The sequence below is a fragment of the Primulina tabacum genome, chromosome 16, assembly GCF_025594145.1.
Source record: "Primulina tabacum isolate GXHZ01 chromosome 16, ASM2559414v2, whole genome shotgun sequence".
Taxonomy (NCBI): Eukaryota; Viridiplantae; Streptophyta; class Magnoliopsida; order Lamiales; family Gesneriaceae; genus Primulina; species Primulina tabacum.
The window spans coordinates 654,815-675,560 of record NC_134565.1 but is presented as its reverse complement, the minus strand read 5'-3'; the positions used below and the strand labels follow the sequence as shown (position 1 = coordinate 675,560).

The 20,746-nt window shown below is 34.8% G+C and overlaps 2 protein-coding genes across 4 annotated transcripts; one reads left to right on the top strand and one right to left on the bottom strand.

Annotated features, from left to right (window-relative positions):
- Positions 1–5,510: 5,510 nt before the first annotated feature.
- Positions 5,511–14,586, bottom strand: LOC142529226 (protein ROOT HAIR DEFECTIVE 3-like). The gene is made up of 23 exons (XM_075634696.1): positions 14,443–14,586; positions 13,699–13,848; positions 13,405–13,471; positions 13,222–13,324; positions 12,725–12,795; positions 12,549–12,612; positions 12,411–12,476; positions 12,237–12,284; positions 12,085–12,147; positions 11,940–11,996; positions 11,620–11,778; positions 11,466–11,534; positions 11,275–11,366; positions 10,321–10,399; positions 9,220–9,385; positions 8,766–8,890; positions 8,369–8,631; positions 8,168–8,264; positions 7,899–8,072; positions 7,136–7,240; positions 6,880–6,974; positions 6,668–6,764; positions 5,511–6,177 (listed from the first exon to the last, which is right to left on the bottom strand). The coding sequence occupies exons 1-23, from the start codon at positions 14,444–14,446 to the stop codon at positions 5,929–5,931; spliced, it is 2,463 nt and encodes an 820-aa protein (XP_075490811.1). The 5' UTR covers positions 14,447–14,586; the 3' UTR covers positions 5,511–5,928.
- Positions 14,587–14,625: 39 nt separating this feature from the next.
- Positions 14,626–20,736, top strand: LOC142529227 (WD-40 repeat-containing protein MSI4-like). 3 transcript variants are annotated; one of them, XM_075634698.1, is made up of 15 exons: positions 14,627–14,847; positions 15,326–15,389; positions 16,199–16,285; positions 16,414–16,476; positions 17,017–17,082; positions 17,215–17,289; positions 17,513–17,588; positions 18,755–18,953; positions 19,162–19,243; positions 19,348–19,421; positions 19,516–19,627; positions 19,724–19,798; positions 20,008–20,075; positions 20,160–20,259; positions 20,452–20,736. In XM_075634698.1, the coding sequence occupies exons 1-15, from the start codon at positions 14,726–14,728 to the stop codon at positions 20,545–20,547; spliced, it is 1,359 nt and encodes a 452-aa protein (XP_075490813.1). In that variant the 5' UTR covers positions 14,627–14,725; the 3' UTR covers positions 20,548–20,736. The 3 variants fall into 3 exon arrangements, 2 of the variants coding, with proteins under 2 accessions (XP_075490814.1, XP_075490813.1); XR_012815855.1 differs by lacking the exon at positions 20,008–20,075 and having other exon boundaries at positions 14,626–14,847; XM_075634699.1 differs by lacking the exon at positions 16,199–16,285 and having other exon boundaries at positions 14,626–14,847.
- The last annotated feature ends 10 nt before the right edge of the window (positions 20,737–20,746 follow it).

Sequence of the window (20,746 nt, the reverse complement as noted above, 5' to 3'; positions counted from 1 at the left end):
TCTTATAAAGTATTTTTGATTTTTTTCTTATATAATTCAACACGTGACAGCAGTCATGATAGCAATTTTGGATAATGTGCCATAGGTAGTTCCCGTATATGTAAAAATAATTTTTTTTTACTGTCGTAGAGCCTCCATCATTTTTTGCCCTTCGAATATACCTTTAGAAATTCATATTATTCGTCACCATGCTGCTCTTCTAGAGTTGAAATCTTTTTATGGACAACCCGTTTTAATGTTAAAATAATCATTTCAGAGCGTCTAATTCTTTCAACGGCGCAATATGAAAAATAATTTTTTTTGTTAAAAAACTAGTAAGAGATCTTGAAGAAAAACATATATTTAAAATACAGAATTAGCTAGCAATTCAAGATTTAGACAAAAAATCTTCAGCAATAGAACTCGTCTTCTCCGTCTTTAATTTCTCTCCTCCATCTTCGATCCTGTAGTTATTACCAACAAGAAAACAACGGGAAAAACAGATATGCTGTACATCTCTCTTTTTGAGTTATTTTTTTTAAAAAATTTGATTTACCTATAAAGGCGTCACTGTATGACAAATTTGTATCACTTTCGGACAAATGATTTTTAAATCTAATTCTGCATAGCCTCAAAGATTGCGAAACACCGCGAAAAAAAATTACAGTATCTCAAGATGACGCAGATGCACTTGAGCACCAACCCCATGTCATCAACGTTCGGCAAGCAATTTCTAAGAGAATTTTTTCTCGTTTATTTAGAATCCACGACGGCCGCCTCAGTAGTAGTCAATAGAATGGCGACAATATGTGCAAACAGTTTAGCTGATTAGCGAAAATATTCAGCTTCGTGCTTCCACTAACTCAATGGCTAACAAAAAACTTTGACCTTGCGGCATCTAACAAAGCTGTTCTAATAACTTTAACATGATCTATAATTCCAGCCTTCACCAAGTTAACATATTCATCTGGTTTAGAAATTGTGCGCTGAGATAATGAATGGAAGACCAAAGAATATTTAAATTACGAACGGTATAGATATGCCAACATGAAGTTTATGCAAAAAGATAAAGTCAGTTCTATCCTATGACTAGAAACAGATATACCTACAAAGGTAACAAGATAAAATCAAAAGGGAAAACATACATAATTGATGATTTTGTTCACCCTTGTGCAGTTAAATCAAATTAGCAACGCCTTCAGATTATTTCAGCATGTTTCCTTCAAGTCTTGTTCTATTCTGAATCTTGAGATTAAAGGCCAACAAGTTTCAGATGCGAAAATAATTTTCAAATGCAGGTTGTTCTCCAATAACTTCTCCGTCTATAGTCTATACAAAGTAAAAACCAACTAAAATTAAATTATTAAAATTTCCATTTCACATGGGGGCCTGCTAAATTGAATGGATGTTTATTCCTAATTTACAGGGAGCCACGTTTAAAATCATGGAGACATGGACCCAAACTCAAACACACTTTACTAAATAGTTAGAACTTGGTTCCGTAATCATTCTGGCACTCAGAAAAGAGCATCATCAATTTTTTTTAAAAAAAAACACATTTAATTGATTTTCAGGGTTTAACTATGTAAAAGGTGGACTTGGTTATTGGAGTAGGCTAACAAGCTGGCACTCAGAAATGAGCATCATCTATTTTCAAAAAAGCAAAAAAGCACATGCTTCATTGATATTCAAATGCTTCACCGGATAAAACTCAGATAAGGAGTCTAGCTGGTAACGAAAAACAGAAGGAAAGCCTTCAATACAAACCTGATGCAGCATCATAGCCCAAATTCAGAAAATCTTGTTCTAATAGATTGCCTAGAACTAGATCCCCATCAACACCAGCATTTGAGGCTATAGTAAAAGTAGGTGCCTCTTAAACAGAAACATGTCAGGACAGCACAGCAATCAACAAAATGCGCGCAAAATTCCATCTGAAATTAAGAGGATGTGGCATGCCTCTACATCTGGAAATTCTACATCAATGTCATCAAACACCTCAATGTTTATTTTAGATCTAACATTTTCCTTCCGGAAGAAGTTCTACTAACTTTATTTGCATAGCAAATATTTAACCATCAGTTTTAGTATTTCTGATAAACCAACGGATATTATATATTGACAGAATTAGCCAATTTAAGTTTTCAATCAGTTTTAGTAGTTCTGATAGTCTTTAAAACTGATATATACTAAAAGGTGGCACACAGATATGACATGAGACACGGACTAAATGTGGTTGGACTTGCTGGACCACATACTGTAAGGCTACCAACTGTATGTACGATCCAACTTTTAACAATTGAGAAAAGGTGTGTTCATTATTTAATGCGTACACAAACTTTACCAGGAACAATACCCTCCTCCACGGCAGCCCTTGTTGCATTAAGAGCATCTGTTACCCTATCCTTCCTTTCTCCAACTTCTGCTTCACTAGCCCCTCCAACCTGAGAATGTTAAAACAGAAAACAGTAACATATGAAACAAAAGTTTGCACCTGAAGTCTGTCTCAATGATACTGGTCGCACATTATTGGTATTCTCAAGCCAGAGTGATTATAATTTTTCTTACACAAACTTTAATTGGGCAGTAAGTATGACAATAGGCATGACAAAAATAACACTACTAGGTGAGTGTATGGTTAAGCTCACCCCTTAGGTGAAGTAGAGCAATGCATTATTTATTTGATTTTCAACAAACTTATAAATGCAAGGTAATGGTTTAACAAAATAGTTACAGATACACTGGAGCGAATTTAAGGTACGGGCACAATAAAAGAGGAAAATATTTCAGAAGAAACGGCCTTTAATCCATCATAAAAACAGAGACAATGCAAGTGAACTTCATTAATTCACGAATCATAAAATTTAAAACACATTTTGAGAAAAAAAAAGTGGCGATGTCACATTTGTAAAGATCAAGAATAGGTTCTATTCAGAATTTTACAGTCTCCATCAATGCCTGCAAAGGCCAAACATTTTTCTTTCCATTTAAAAGTTAAAACAATTCTACACAGATTCATGAAATCCGCTTAAATTGCTAAAAGCACACCCATTTACCTTCAAACCTCGACGATGCTTGTTGAGGACAAGCATAGCAAATGACTCGCTTTCCACGTCTTCTGCAACAATTAACAGAGGTCGGTTTCTCTGTCAATCAAATGATACAGGTGCCTCCGCCTAAAACTCTGGCTCTAGAATTCAACATCCCATCGGTGGAGATAAACTCCTGGGATGAGGAGCTTGGCGGAGAGAGGTGAAAACTAACGGTTGGGTTATTTAGTTTTAATTAAATTTTCGACTTTTAGAAATATGCATGGCAAACAAATAATAGACAATTTGCATTAATCGTAATTTATAAATAATTCAAAGTGTCAACAATTAGCATCGATCGTAATTTTAGAAATAATTCAAACTGTCTACAAAAAAGAGAAAGTTGTCGTAATTGATTACGAGCAAAAACTTATATGAGACGATCTCACGAGTCATATTTTGTGAGACGAATATCTTATTTGAGTCATCCATTAAAAAATATTATTTTTTATGTTAAGAGTATTACTTTTTATTGTGAATATCGATATGATTGACCACTCTTACAGATAAATTATAATATTTTACCCGTCAATCAATTTTAGATGAGATAAACGGGAAAGTACTACTAAACTAATTATTTAACAATATAGGGTAGGGTTAATTGGTTATCGGACCAAAAAATAAATTTGAGGGTGAGTTTGGTTTGAATGATAAGAAATTGATTAATAAATAATCAGTCATCATTTCAAAAAATAAATAATAAATACTCGGTCATAATCATTTGTTTGGTACGATTTAAAGTTTTTTTTTATTATCTCCAAGGCTTTGCATGTGAGCCGCATTGTACACGTAATGGGTTTTTTTTAAAATATTATAAATTAATAAAATTATTGTAAAAATGTGGCAAATTGTAAAAAATTGTAAAACTAGTACAATCCGGGACAGTATATTTTTTATTTTTTTTTAAAAGAAAAGAAAGTGGGGGCACGAATTTTTAAAAAAAAATAAAAAGGAGATCGGCGATTGTTTGTGCAAAACCGTCGCTAATTTTTCCGTAAACCGTCGTCAATACCAAAAACCGTCGCTAAGGCAAATCCGTGATACACTATCACGGATTCTAAGAAGCCGTGTCACGTCTTTTCTTCCTTTAAGTAGAAATGCGGGTATTCTTTCCATCATCGTCGAAAATAATTGTTCCTCATATTCATTCTCGCAACTTATTTATTTCATTCGATTTATATGTGCAAAATCCATCTTTTCTACTTCGATCATATATTAATATTATTTGTTGATTTTATCGTCCATTTCATTTGAAGAGATACGAATATGTAATGTTTAATTTCGTTGATAATATTATAATTATATATTAAGAAGTAAATTTTTTTGTAATTTTTTTTATAATACTTGTCATTTATTTCAGATATTAGCATCGTCCGTTGATATTATTATAAGTTCCGTATAATTACGTCTGAGAAGTTAATTTAATTAATTTTTTTAATATTTTGTTTGTATTATTTATATTATATTAATGTAATTATAATTTTGTTCACTAACATTATATGATTAAGTATAATTTAGTTAGATAGTATATTTTTAATATTAATCGCGATGATGGAAAGAATACCCGCATTTCTACTTAAAGGAAGAAAACACACGGAGTGACACGGCTTCTTAGAATTCGTGACAGTGTTTCACGGATTTGCCTTAGCGACGGTTTTTGGTTAAAATTAGCGACGATTTTGCACAAACATTCGCCGATCTCTTTTTTATTTTTTCTTTAAAATCCGTGCCCCCACTTTCTTTTCTTTTTTTTTTTTAAAATAAAAAATATGAATCCAGGAACTTACTGTCCCGGATTGTACTAGTTTTACAAAACTTCACAATTTGCCACATTTTTATAATGATTTTATTAATTTATAATATTTTTTTAAAAAACCCGATAATTCAATCCTTCTTTGTCAAGTGATTGCTTTTGCAATTTCTATGATAACGTGTATTTTTATTATTTTATCTTTTATAAATTAATATAATATTAAACTACCACTTTTTAGTATTTGTTCTCTTATAATACGAAAATAAATAGAGAAATTGGAAAACTGCAACTAAATTGAAAATTCAAAATAAATATTAAAATATAAAAGTTTATGCAAAATAATAGAAAATAAAATAGTAAATAAATATTTTTAAAAAATATTCGATTAATTCTTATTTTTTTATTATTTTATTACCAATTCATTTCATATCATTAATTACTATCTTTTTTTTTTCAAATAATTATATATAACAGAATTTATAATTTTGAAATAATTTCAAATAAATGTCACTTATTTTTTCTACTTTTCGTATACTATTTCCTGAAAGCGTATTTTTACAAAATATATTTTTTATTAGGAGATATTTTATGACATAAAGACCATACCAAAATGGGTTTAGTCCAATATTTCATAGCAGAATATAATATAATCACAAATAAAAATAATCATCATAACGCAATAGCCAATAGATTCTTGAATGATCCACAAATTTCACTCGTAGATTCAATTACATTACATTACTCATTTCAATACAAAATTGGTCGAAAAATCCCAGTCTGGTTTCAATAAAAATACAAATCAAGATTTAGGTTCAAACGACACAAATTGAAGGCAAATCGCAGGTAAACCAATGCCAGTAAGAGAATACTAGGTTACCACCACAGGCGATGAAAATAATAAGCATAAAAAAAGAATGAAAAAAGTAAAAGTCAATTAAATACTACCAGTGGGGCAATTTTTGATGAAAAAATAGGGCCCCAGTATACAACCCCTAAACCAAAACCAACGTATTCAACTTTTATTCTTTGTGCAGCTAAGATACTCCATTAGAGCATGGGTGTGCTCAGCATGATATTTCTAATTATCATGAAGTTGGAATCCTCATGTTACTGTGTTTTGTGATTAACCGACGAACTAGAGTATACAGTTCCATTCTCGGAGGATGTTACCTCCGAAGAAACACTCGATGACAAGTCAGTATAATTATTGGCACCACTTTGTAAGATATTTGATTGACGTGAAGGGTTGCATTGAGGATCAGAACTGCCACGCCCTTGCCCCTCCTCAGCCAGTTTTCTAAGAAGGTTCATGATGGTTGGGAGAAATTTGGTGGAAATTGAGAGTATTCCAGGCAACTAGAATACGAAAACAGGAAATTAATCAGATGAGCTTATCTCAATTCTTCACATAAAGAAAAAAGTAACAGTTGGTTCAAATTGACTTGTTTAAATCCCCATAATACAACCCAAAAAAAAAAAACATGAAAGCCTATCTTATTCAGAACATCATTAATGCCAGCAGAAAGAGACTAGACACAAAAAATCATGTGGGGGTGGCTTAAAAAGAAAAGGTGACAAAATACTGCTCCAAGGTAATATGAAGTCAATAAAATAAAACAAGATAGCCTTTCAAATTTCAACGGAAATCTTTTCCTATATTCTCAATTAAGATTAAGTTGCAAGACACCAGGACTCTGTAACTTTCTACTTGTCCGCAAGAAAAAGGATTGTTGCGTGTAAAGTTTTATGAACAAAAAAAGGATGTTTCCCGCAAAATTTTGGCAATAAGACCATTTGTAAACCAAGAAGGTAAAAATAACAACAATAAGAGACTTATTTCACTTACAACTCCATTACGAAATTCACCAGCTATGTCTAATTGCATCCAAAGGGCTTTTATAAGCAGATAAACAACGAAAATGACACCCAAATACAAGGGATTCCTGCCAAAAGCAATGGAGGGGTGAGTAAAATCTGAAAGAAGCTGAAGGAGCAAATGCGAAGAACCTAAAACAAAACTCATTCCCACTACCAAGACAAAAGGTAACAATAAGATACCTCAAAAGGGTCATAAATTCATTAAAACCCAAGACAACTAAAGCAATAATTGCCCATGGGGGAGGTAACCAGTTGTTACTTCGCCTGCTAGCTTCCTAAAAGTTGAGAAATAAGAGATCAGTGATTTATACCAGCACACAATCAACCCACGTCAAAAAATAAAATAAAGATGCATTTATATTTAATGCAGAAATCTGCACCAGCTTTATAACACATGACACTCATCACGATATGATCAGCAGGCATGCAAGTTTACCTGAGCAGCGATTGCTTGAGTAACAGTATACTCGGTCTCAGTTTTGAACTGCCGCCACAATGATTTACACTGGACTGGTGTTAACAAGGTTTTTGACGATGGAACCTGGATTAGGTAAACGTAACATAATTCAAGAATTGCTGCATGGTGGATACAACACATGTTCACAGGCCCACTGAAAAAAAGCCACAAATTTCCTCAATCCACATGCTTAAAGAAAATACACAGTTTAGATCTAGCTTAGGAGAAAAATAGTTATAAATAGAAAGTTCAAATCAAAATGAAGCTTAGAGTCTTACAAAAATAAGTATCCATTCTATTTCCTAGAGAGTCTATTTGACAATAAGTTAACGAAAGAACATTGACTAAACCTACTATATTCATGCCAAAGGACACGAAACATATCAAAGACTGTAATAGCTTGTTATGACACTCTTGATGTAAGAGCAATACATAGAAAATTAACATACCATTGTCACAATCCAATACAAAATATAACATAGTTACTATATCAATTATTCGTTCAAAGGTAACTTGCCACGAAAACCCCTAAAGGATGAGAGCCATAAGTTTGGCCAATAAAGTGTAAGTATCAACACAATTATTTTTGGTGGCACTAGCGAAGGAAACAAATTAAAGATAGAAAGAAAATTTTTTTCCTAAAAGTAGGTAAAGTATTGGTTAGCAAGTAGCATACCAAAGAGACTCTTTTGACTGAAAAGTCTCTTCAATTTATAATATGATATATAACTATGCCAACTACCTTTTCCCAAGTGCTTGAGGCAAGAGGGTCCACTGAAACACTTTTGTTTGTAGATGCTCCACTTTTAGACGCTCCAGTATTGGGCTCCAAAAGTGCAAGGGACAAGGTATTCTCAACCGTATCAGCATCATCAGTTAAGCGGATAGCAGCCATAATTGACAGTAGCTTCAAAGACTGGTGGGCCATATACAAGTGGAAAAAAAACCGTAAATGCCCCATTAGATGCCAAAAGCATATCACACAGGAGATATTGGTCAAGCATATCATACAGCTGAACGAGCAGTTTTAGTGATCGCTCGAATATCCTCCTTTCCGGTCCAGACCCGTGGCATTGAGTCAGTATCCTGGCCAAATATGGTCGAAAACCTGTCAACATTAAGTCTGGTCAGTTCTTAACATATATACACAAAAAAATATCCAAACTGCATATATTCTCAAGTAAATATATTAAGAAAAACACTGCAAAAGACCTGTCTTTCATACGGATCAAGACCCTTCCAGCTTCTTCTTTCGCTTTTGCTTCAACCAATCCAATGGCATAATCTTCCAAACTTGAGACCAAATTTTCCTTTGTAACCTCATCCATTTCAAAACCAAAGAGTGCACTAGAAAAATCATTAATTGCTTTTCCAGTTTCACGCTGAAGAAGTTTTCTTATTGCAGACCATGTGTCATCGCTAGCTCCATCTAATAAAGCCTCAACAGGTTCAGATATTGCTACATTCAATTTTTTCTGTCCATGTAAATGTTATCAGCAAAAGCTACACAATATACAAACCAAAAAAGAAGGTCCAAACATTATAGTGATAATGATGATCCCTCAACAAACACCAGATCATAAAGATTTTGTTAGCCAGTATATCATACCTCAAATATGGTTATAAGTTCAGATAGCTTGGCAGCTCGAACCGTAGAAATATGTGCATCTATATCGCGATGGATTTTATCTCGTACTTTAGAAGAGTCCCAATTTGCCTGGTCAATGTCCGCATCTACAAACCATGAGAAAGAGTTATTTTGCCTGTTTCATATGTCATCAGCAATAAAAATTGAGAATTAGCTCATTCAGTACAATAACAAATTTCTTGCTATAATGAGAAGGTTGCCGCAACTAAAGAGGTTCGTACATTACGATGTTAGATAAACTACAAAGCTGGAACAGGAGAGTATCACTGACTAGTAGCAAATTCAAAATTTAGTTTTATGAGCTACTTGCCATTTTAAGATGCTTTTTAGGGGTCATCTTCAAGTCGAAATTTAACTGCATTATGATGTCAGGCAGAAACTAGAGTTCAGGCATGTTATATATAAATTATTGAACCTGCAGCTGCTTTGTCAAACTGTGACACGTAAAACTTGGAGCAATCCCGTGCTGCCACAGCAAACCTTTTACCCTCATTCAAGGCATTATCAAATGCTTCTTTGAATTTCTCCAAGGTTTCAGAGCGTATGTGTCCCAACATGAATTGATAAGCTGGTTGAACAAGCTAAGGTAACCAAAAAAATTGGACATTGTCAAGGGAAAACACAAAACCAAACAGATAAACAGCTAAGATTAAATTGTATCCATCAACTCAGGACACAGCAACCAATCTATCCTTAAAAGGTAATAAACTTGGATGCAAGAAGTCCATAGCAGGACTTTATATGAACCCAATTATATGTATGAAAAAATATTAAACATTATATCCACGGCCACAATATCATTAAATAGAGTCAACTAAACACAATTTGGACCAGTGTCATGCAAGACCCCAGGGCACCTACCTTGCGGACTAGTGTCAGAATATCAATATTGAAAAAACTGTCAAAAGATCACGATTCAAAATGGCAGAAGTAAAAACACCTTTGGTTGTACAAATAATTTTCACAGAGCATCACTACTAACAGTAACAAAAGCAATTCCTAATGCATGTAAGTTTGCACATAAACACCAAAAGATATATCAACGAGAAGTGGACTATCCAACAAAAAATTCTCTATCTATCCAGATCTCTTTGGACGAAAATCTGAGAATGGCTTGGAATGAACAAACTGATGGGCTCACAGCAAACTCCTTTAAAGGCTTTCAGATGGGTCTACCGTGGTGCTTCCTCCTTGGCAAAGATGCGGTACATGGCTATGGCAGCTATCATATTTCATATTTCGAGTGCAAGAAATCGTTGGATATTTGAGAATGAAGAACAGAGGATTGAGGACATTTTTCGGAAAATGCAAATATTTGTCCACCGGTGTATGATGTTTTGAGTAATATTTGTATGTTAGAAGTCCGATGGTTAGTTGTTGGTTCAAGAAGTTGATGTTTTGTTCTTTTCTTTGATTTCCTAGGCATATCCAGTGTAATTGTACCTCCATTTTTTACTTTAATGACATGATCTTTCATGTAAAAAAAAAAAAAAAGCAAGAAACTCAAAAGTATTACTTGCAAAAGTTTCTCTTCCAATTGTTTCCGCTTTGAAGATCGAACACCTTCATCAAAATACGTGGCCTCGGCATCATACCTAATATAAGAAAATAAACATAAAACACACACTCAAATGACTAAGCGACTTGAATTCGGATTATAACTCTAATGGATAAAAATAGGAGTAGTTTTCTGTTACAAATAATATTCACCACGAACTAAATATCAGGAAACTAGTTACCGAACTTCTTTGTCTCTCTAGACTCGATAAACCAAGTAACCAACCACTCGATAAACCAAGCTGAAAATGAAACGTCCATAAACATATTAAGACATATTAGCTTCCTTATTCTTCTCTATTTGGCATAAGTAACTGGTATGTTTGTCTTGAAAAGAAAACAAGACAGTTTTCAACTGAAAGCTTGTTGTCAAACACATCTGCTTACTGTGAATGTTCAAATTTAATAAATCCTGTATCCGATTAGAAAAATCATGGTCCATATCATTTTAGTGTTACAAGTTGCAACATTAATGATCCACTTAATCTGTTCCTAGTAACCAGTCTTGATGAATGTCCTTCAGAAAACCCCATGGCCACCCACCGATCAACCATAACATCAACCCACTACAACGACAGACAAGAAAAGGGCCAAAATTCCGTGACTATACTGGTCAAATAATATTTTCTTGTGGTCATCCTCAGAACTAGAATCGGTTGAACACAAAAGTATCCAACGCAATGCTTACTCCCAATTTCTATGTTCTGGTGAAATATTTTGGGAACATGTTCTTGAGAAATGGTTTTGGGAGTTTAGGAAACTAAAAACATTGTGTCGGGGTATCAAAGATCAAAGTCACCGTTCGAAAATCAACAAATTCTTCAATGACCACAAACAGATTGTATAAGACCAAATTTGCCTCAATTATCATCATCCACTAGAAAATAAAAATGCTAGTTAACTGTTCACTTACTCCGACAGACAAACATCAAGAATTGATGTGAGCTTCCTCCCAAACCCAGGCACTGATTGAGATTGTACCGTCTCTTCTAATTGACACCACTCCTACATATTTATGGACCCAAAAAACTTGACGATTAATAGCTCACAGATACATAAAAATGAAGCCTCAAAAAGCCTTCACATGTTTCGTTAGAAAAGTACCTCATTTGACATAAAAGAGGAGAACTTTTCATTAGCTATTTCCTCACAGCGTACGGTGGCAACCATAACCTAACAAAACACAAGTAATTATTCCGATGACAAAACTTCCTCGATAATTTACTGGTTGCTTATGAATAGAAATTTTGGACTAAACCTTGTGAGCAGGCAGGTCAAGATCCTTATTCTCCTTAATGACCTTCCACATCTGTTCTGCACTAAATGAAAAGCCAGAAGCGGGAACTACACCACGCCTGTCGCCTGCGAGCCCACCAGGTGCAATAGAATGGAAAAAGCGATGTCTTAGACTTGCCACCTTTGACCAAAAGAAAATGTAAGGTTTTCAGTCTGCATTCAACTTCCCCCAGAGAAAAGTACATACATGTGATGCGCCAACTAATGGAAATAGCTCCATTATAAAAGACCGCCTTTGGAAAACATGAATGCAACTTTACTAAAATTCAAAAGAGTATGAACCTGCTCTTTAAATTGATCTTCCTTCTCCTCAAAACTGGAGAGAGCCACTACTTCAACCTGATATTCAACCATTTAACAGCCTTGTTAATCAACATAAATCATAGAAAGGTGTGAAGAGAACATATCCGATAAATCAACACCTTACATTGAAAAATTCACTTAATGGTGTTTCCTTATGAGCTTGTGGCTTAGGAACTGAATCCCAAATCTTCAAAGAGGGATCAAAGGTGAAAAGATAGAGAAAATCATAATACGTAACATATACAAACAAATAAATGAAAGGCCTCGTATATTTACCTTCTGAATGTCTTCTCTTAAAACGGGCTCCAAGTTTTCCAAAGGAGTCTACAATGCAAAGAGAAACAAAAATGCTCCAGCATCTCAATATTTCTTTCATGGGACCAGACATACCAAATACCTGAAGCAGTTGATATTGAAAGAATCTTTGAATGAAAAACAAGAACATAATACCCTTGTCTTATCACGAATAACAAACAGCAAAGTTGTCTTGCGTGGGCTAAATAATCTCATCATAACCTGCTCATGATAAAACAAATCACAAACAGTTACATTCGAATTAAATATTTGTGCCGCACACTGATGGATTACCTGAAATACAGTTTTTAAGAGAGGTTTGTTTGCAGCCTGCTCACGGCCTATGTCATGACACCACCTGTAGATAAAAATTTTGCAAGGCACTAATTTAGATAGGCATACACCAATACTAAACAATTATATTAATCTGAAAAACCTAGATCACTTGTAATGAAACGCAAGAATTATACATGTTTATGAGCACGATATCTGAAACAGCCAGGGCAAACAGAGCACTCTGCTTTTCAAATGCAGTATCATCCTGAAAAGGAGTAAAAACTTTAGGGAAATACTTATTCAAATAACATATAAATTGAATTACAAAGAAAGATTAAAGACACTACAAAGCTAGTGTGCATTCCCGATGATATAATGCATCACATTACAATGCATGTGCTAACAAATGGTACAAAAAGAGTTGTGAAGGCTTCTTCTGGATGGGGAAATGAATAGGAAAAAAAAATCGATGATAAAGAGATATTTTACGTGGCACGCAATTACAACTTTGTCGTCTTAAATACCATATAATCGATTGGCATGAATATGGAGCACCAACAAGACAACGCCGTCAAAAGCTAAGCCAAGATGAGTACAAAGAAACGCAGAAAATTTGTCAAAGAGACACCATCACTTTGCCGACAGTGAATATACAAATGACTGCAAAAGTCAATAAATAAACTATAGCAACCTCTCCTCGTTCTCTTCCATCAGTACCCTCTAAATCCATTGCAAGAGTGCAAGGTTCGATTCCAACACACTTTGCCAGCCATATACCTTTTGTAGTTTGGGACCTGATAAAGTTAAACTTTTATCAGTATTTTTATGACTTCATGAGAAACAAAAGGCAATCAAATAGTTAGAATGTGCTTGCCTCCCCATAAAAGCATCCATTTCCCTAAAATTAGTGCCAAACAGGTGATTCAACAATGTGCTCTTCCCTGTAAAACTCGTAGAGCATATTTCGGTTAACAAAATAGTTCATTTTTTACATCACTAATTAACAAAGAATAACAGAGTAGTTTGAATGATCATTTCTAAAAACGTTCACAGGAAAACATAAAATTTGTGCAGCTCTTTATGAGATTTAAATGAAAATCCAACGTCAATCATGCCACAATGCATTGTCGCCTGAGCCAACGGAACAAAAATAAACCAAAATTTATACCACTGCTCTGAGGGCCCATGATAGCAACTACAGCATAAGAAAGGCCACATTCGGCAAGTTTAACTTCCTTTGTGAAGTTGTCGATTCCAACAACATTGAAATTACCATCTTCATCTATGAGGTGAGTTAAACAACAACTGTTGCTTTTATCTGAATATGTTAAATAAAAATGAATTAGCAAGAAGCACAATAGTAATTTATACTAGCTACATTTTCTTCAGGGAAAAAAGATTTAGGAATAAATTAATCATTAATTGCTACACCAACAGCACCATGCAACGACAGGACAACAAAAACCATAAAAATTAAGAAAAAAGGAAAGCTGATGAGAAATAACCACTCGGGAAAAAGCCAAACATGATTATGAAATTTAAGAGGAAATCAGCAGCCGACAACAGTTTTGAAATATACACATAAAAGACGAAAACGAGAGTTGCAAATGAATATCATGCATACGTTCTTATACAAATGTCACTCAAAGAAATTTTAAATCTACAAAACAAAACATGAGCTCTCGCAAACGATAAAAAATTCAAAACAACTTCAAAAATCCCCAAACTGAAATATCATCAAGCAACAAAATAAAATGCTGAAATTCTGCCCACATTTTCCGACAAGAAACAGAAACGAAACCAAATAAATTAATAATCCAAATAATAGATCTGAGCAAAGCTCAATTGAGTGTTTTAATACTTTATTTTTAAAATAAAAAAGGAATAATTGAGCGATGGATCGGATTCGTACCCATTTGTTATGTGTATTCCGGAGATTGGAAGATCGGTGAGATGGAGAAGATCGGTAAAAAAAGAAGAGTTTTAATTATTATTATTATTATTATTATTATTTTTTATTTTTTTGAAAGAGAACATTCTTTTCTTTACCACAAATATGGTCTAAATGAGCGGACAGCCATCCATAGAAACATTTCATTTGATTTTTCAATTTCTTTACCAGCAACAGTACTGAGCCTCCACACTCGCACAAAAAAAAAACGCTGAAAAAAACACACTCCGCCACGGAGGCGAAAATGAAGGATAGAGCAGCGGAGCATAGCGTGGAGGAGCGCTACAGTCAATGGAAATCCCTAGTTCCCGTTCTCTACGATTGGCTAGCCAATCACAACCTCGTTTGGCCGTCTCTCTCTTGCCGGTTAATTTTTCTTCTATCTCTAGGGTTTTAATGCACATTTACATGCATTTCTTTGCCGCTGTGCTCTCTTGTTGTCTGGAGACTTGATTGGTATATATTGGTTCCTTTGCTGCTGAAATATTTTACTTATTGAATGTGTTGTTCTAAACTGTGGAAATGTACATATTTTTTTCCTGCATTCATGGTTTAGCTGTTATACACTGTTAATGCAAACTTGCTTCACCAGTGGTGATTTTGTTTTGGTCTTTTGGTAGGGGGTTGCTGAATAACTGGGAATATAAATCGATTATGAACCTGGGATTTGTTTGGTTATTTGCATCTACTAAATTTGTTCACTTCGTTGTTTTGTTGCATGTGGGTTTCTGTTACCCCTGGTGTATGATCCATACAACATTCAGTTACTCCGTTTAAAATTGTTCCATGTTTAATCGATATGTGATGCTTTTTACCCCCACCCCCCCCCCCCCCCTCCTCTCAGATGGGGACCGAAGGTGGAACAAGCAACTTACAAGAATCGTCAAAGACTATATCTTTCAGAACAGGTGAGATGATTTTATCGTTCTGTTTCCATCCTCATATTCAGGAGTGAAATTGTTTTGTCTGGATCGGAATTTTGGCACTTAGGAAAAGAAATGCTTATTTTTTACTAGCTGTCAATACTATTAATACGCCTAGGATCTAGATGCATTGCATTGTGTACATTAATTTTACAGAAAAAAGAATAAAACTTCAGGTTCAAAGACATCTGTCTCCACCAAGATTACTTCAACAGTTGCGCAATCTACATGTCTCTATGATTTTACTTATCTTGTCCCCTGCTTTTCTTTTCTTTTTTTGCTTTAATTTTGGCTGCACAATGACTGTCAATTCTGAAACTGCTGTTTTTTCAATATCACGGTAATCTGGCTTTTTTGGTTCCACAAAAAAATGATTGCACTAGCAGTTATTAAAGCCTGATAACTGTGATGAAACCTTGATGTTAGGAAGATGCTAAAGCATGTATAAACCTTGATGGCAAGATATATGCATGCTCTGCTGATTTAGATAGTGAATCTTGAAGTTGTAGTTCTTATTTATTGGGAGATGATCTATTTTTTTTCTTCCTGTTCATCAATCATCACTCATCCCTTTTGACAACCGATTTCCCTGCTACTTGACTTTCAACAATTAATATCTGGGTGAATGAGATATACGTGAACATGAATATTAGCTTTTGTAGTTTGTCATTGTCGTGCTTGAGTAGCGATGACACTATTAACGTATGTTTCTCTCCTATCTGTATAAAATCAGTTTCTTTTCTTGTGCCAAATGTTCTCGATTCTAACTTTCCCCTTTTCCCCTTTCCCGTCAGACCGATGGCACGGTTCCAAATACACTTGTCATAGCAAATGTTGAAATAGTGAAAACTAGAGTTGCAGCAGCAGAGCACATTGCACAGGTGATGTGTTGATATCAAATATGAGTGGGTGTTTTTATGAAATGTCATACCTTTTTGCTGTTCAATTTATAGTTTTTTTATCAAACCAAATTGATTCTTTATGGTTGTCTTTTTGGTCAATATTTTAGTTCAACGAGGAATCCCGTTCACCTTTTGTAAAAAAGAGCAAGACCATCATACATCCTGGGGAGGTATGTTTTAGTATTTTCGCCTTCCCTACTTTGGAAAATAAATGGAGCTAGAAATCAAAAGTCTCACTCAATTAAAAAATATTAGCTAGCATTTAGCACGATTCTACTGAAAATCATGTTCGTTTGTCGATATAATTGACTATAAAATCCATTAGTCAATGGTCATGCGTCAGTAGAAAAAGAAAAACTGAAGAAGAAAACGATTTTAAAAAACAAATTGTCAAGTGTTCTGGTAACCTAATAATCGTAATAATTTCTCTTCCAAAGTGAATTATGCTTTTCCTCCAAATTCTCTTTTCCATTTTCATTTTGAGCTCCGTGCACCTTTTAATATTTTTCAAGAATTTGTCACTTGTAAACATCATAATATACACTATATACCGTGGATCCATGGAAACCTGATTGTGTTTATAACATTAAGAAAACACTGTTCTATCTGTCCCTATCAATGTGGAACAAAAGGTGGGCCCTATCGGTTATTTTGGAAAAAAAAAGAAGCCAAAAGTAAAAATGTGAAACATGGGACATGTTATGTTTCAGGTGAATCGTATCAGGGAATTGCCGCAGAATAACAACATTGTGGCCACTCACACCGACAGTCCCGATGTAAGCATTTTATCCATGCATAGCTTCTATTTCCCTCAAATTTTTGTGGAATTGGTTATGTTCTTTTCCTTGATATGGTCTTCAAAATTTAGCAAACTAATTTGTATGGCCTAACCTTTGACTTGGGGATAGGTTCTCATTTGGGATGTAGAAAGGCAACCTACTCGTCAACCTGTTTTAGGTGCTACAGCATCTCGTCCTGATCTGGTATGCTTTTGAAGTGACTGTGACTTGATATTTATCAGTCATCCAGATCCACTTGATTCCTATCTATATTTTTTCCCACCGATAATGTAGATCTTGTCTCGAAACAATTCTGGTCAATGAGGGTTATATGCAAATTGCAAAAGTTTATTTATCTGTCATTTGATACCTTTTTAAAAAAAACATACTATTGCTCAAGCCTAATGATTGGAACCACACCTTGCAGATACTGACTGGTCATCGAGATAATGCTGAATTTGCTCTAGCCACATGTCCTATGGAACCTTTTGTGCTCTCTGGAGGTCTGTGTGTGTGTGTGTGTGTGTGTGTGGCATGGATGTGGTTGTTTCGAAAAAGGTGCACATGATAACTTAAAATTGTAGAAGATAGGTTCAACAATTGGTAAATAACCATTTGGTAAATAACCATATTTATAGCACTGATTGGTTATATCTTGCAGTTTCCACCGTAAAAAATCAAGACTGAGACCCAGTTTCTCCCCTTATTTATGAAAAACTTAAAACTATGCGTAGGTAACATTTTCTGGACTGATGCTTCCAGAAAAAAAAAAAACTTTTGTATGGTTTAAGCAGTCCTTTTAGTATGTCATTTGGCCCCATGATAGAGGGAAGGAAGCAAAATCCTGTACATGGCTGGCTGTACATAGGTATGAGTTCATGCATCGTAGTTTTATCCTTGTGTTTTATGCTGGAAATCTGGGATCCTATTTGTATAAATATTCCATAAAGAACTTTTTCAGTACTACTTGAGTAACTTATATAAATTTTATTATATATATAATATAAATTTTATTATATATTTTTAATTCTTTTTCTCTGCCGTTCTTTTTAAAAGGCTACTAAACAAGTTTCTGCATTTGACCTGAGTCTGTCATGACATGTTTGAACTGAGATGCTACTAGACTGGTCCGCTATTTTTGGTATAATATTCATCACTAATTTTTTTTATAAGCAATCTGGTGGTGGACGGTGCTGGGAAAAATAGGAATTGAAATTAAAACACAGAATGGTTTCACATCCCATTTTTTGTATCTAGATGGAGTAAGTCTGATTTCGTTTCCTGATTAAATGATATTCAAATTATACTTGATTTTTACTAGTAGTTTTGTATCATTTTATCATTCCGTAGGCAATATATGTTGTTTTCGTAATAAAGTAATACCCTTTCTATTTGGTCTGGATGTCAACTACTTAGTTGATGTTTTACTTGTGTTCATACTCACTGTAATACCCTGTTCTGGATTAGTCAATGCTAAACTGGGAAAAGAACTCTCTATATCATATACGCTGATTGATGTTTCTATTCCACGTGTATGCCATTTAGAACCTACACATAAAATATGTATCCTGCAGTATATGTTACGTAGAAAGTGTTCTCCACGATATAGTATATACTAAACTCTTTGTTTTTCAGCCTGTTGTTACTTCCTTAAAATTCTTAATGGCAGGCAAGGACAAATCTGTGGTTTTGTGGAGCATCCACGACCACATCTCATCACTGGCTGTGGATCAGGGAGCTCAAAAGTCTCCTGGATCTAAGGGAAGTGCTGTCAATGGTAAAACTGCGGATGACTCCGTTGTTCAACCTCGGGGTATTTTCCAAGGGCATGAGGATACCGTAGAAGATGTACAGTTTAACCCATCAAGGTAGCTAAATTAAAATTGTTATCAGCTCTGATAAGGAAATAGGTTCTCTCTTTGGTGCAGTGTTGCATGATTGTAGTTAAGGCTGGCATAATTTGAGATATAAATGACTCACACGTTAGCATACATATTGAGTTTTAAATGTACCCTTTTTATGAAGCAAATGCAATATGAAATATTCATTTCTCGTTCATTTCGACATGTGGTATAGCGCACAGGAGTTCTGCAGTGTTGGTGATGATTCTTGCCTCATACTATGGGATGCAAGAAGTGGTTCTTCTCCCATTGCAAAGGTAATTTTCTGACCAGGCTTTTTATTCAATTTAAAACATCATTTCACATTGTCATCTCTTCTGCTAAGCACGTGGATAATTACTCCAGCATGTTCACTCCACAGGTTGAAAAGGCTCACAATGCCGATCTTCATTGTGTTGATTGGAATCCTAATGATTTAAATCTGATTTTGACTGGGTATGTCTTTGGCATTTCACTTGAAAGAAAATGTTTAACAATTTTAATCACATCATCCATAAAGTAGTCTAACATTTTCTTTATCCACCTCTAGTTCTGCTGATAATACTGTTCGAATGTATGATCGTCGAAGTCTTGCCTCTGGAGGAGTTGGATCCCCCATTCACATATTTGAAGGTCATACTGCTGCTGTTCTTTGTGTCCAGGTATTACTTGCCATTTGGGTTGCATGCTTGAGATGGAGGCTAAAACACGTGCCTGTATGTTAACTAGCGATTGGCACCATGATATTTCTATCGCAGTGGTCTCCAGACAAGGCATTTGTCTTTGGCAGTGCTGCAGAAGATGGCATGTTGAATATCTGGGATCATGGAAAGGTGAAAGCACAATCTATTATTGTCGACTCTCTTTACTCATCTCCCTAATCTTCAAAAAGTTTGTGTGCTAACTGAATTGGCCAGAGCTTGTAGTTAAAAGTTTCTCGATGACACGAATTCAAAAACTCTGATAATCGTTTTTTGCTTGAATTTTTACCTTCAATCTCTAGTTTTAACAAAATTGCTTGTGAACCATATTCGGCAATCAGGTGGGTAATGCTGGAACAGAAAAATCAGATTATCCCCCTGGATTATTCTTTCGACATGCGGGGCACAGGTACTTGGTTGTTAAATCTTTTTCACTTCTTGATGGCATTGTTCTCTTTGAAACTAATAATGGTTGCTCTGGATAAAACTACAGGGATAAGGTGGTTGACTTCCATTGGAATGCTGCAGATCCGTGGACGATTGTTAGTGTGTCTGAAGATGGAGAAAAGACTGGAGGGGGAGGTACATTGCAGGTAAAAACTTTATCCATGTGTTTCAATGCCAAAAAGGGGCCTCTATTACTCTATGTAGGGCCGTTAGCTTCATGATAGAACTGCATTCCTATGCTCTTGGTATCCTTGAGAATATACAAGAGCAACACTGTAGGACAAGAACTGGCGCCCATGTTTCTTATTTTTAGAATCGTTTCATGAATATTTGTGCAGATATGGCGAATGATTGACCTGATTTATCGTCCAGAAGAAGAGGTCATTGCGGAGCTGGATAGGTTCAAATCTCACTTGCTGTCATGCTCCTCCTGATTTCATCTTTAGAAATCTGGGAATCTTTTTGGTATTTTGCCCAGAACGTTGTCGAAAACAGAATTTTTTTTGTTTTTGTTTTTGACAAACAAGAATCAATGGAGTCGTCCAGAACTCTGGTATTGTACTATGTAAGAAATATATCTTTATGTTACATCGTGTGAATCTAAATGTTAGGTCTTAAAATCATATGAATGGG

Bases quoted from the DNA above. Each gene is read 5' to 3' on its own strand.
- LOC142529226 (XM_075634696.1), bottom strand. The intron at 7,241-7,898 runs GTAGTTGGCATA...TACCTAATCCAG, and splicing joins CCTCAAGCACTTGGGAAAAG to GTTCCATCGTCAAAAACCTT. The intron at 6,975-7,135 runs GTAAACTTGCAT...CTCAACTTTTAG, and splicing joins CTCAAGCAATCGCTGCTCAG to GAAGCTAGCAGGCGAAGTAA.
- LOC142529227 (XM_075634698.1), top strand. From the start codon at position 14,726: ATGAAGGATAGAGCAGCGGAGCATAGCGTGGAGGAGCGCTACAGTCAA. The intron at 14,848-15,325 runs GTTAATTTTTCT...CCCTCCTCTCAG, and splicing joins TGGCCGTCTCTCTCTTGCCG to ATGGGGACCGAAGGTGGAAC. The intron at 18,954-19,161 runs GTAGCTAAATTA...CATGTGGTATAG, and splicing joins GTACAGTTTAACCCATCAAG to CGCACAGGAGTTCTGCAGTG.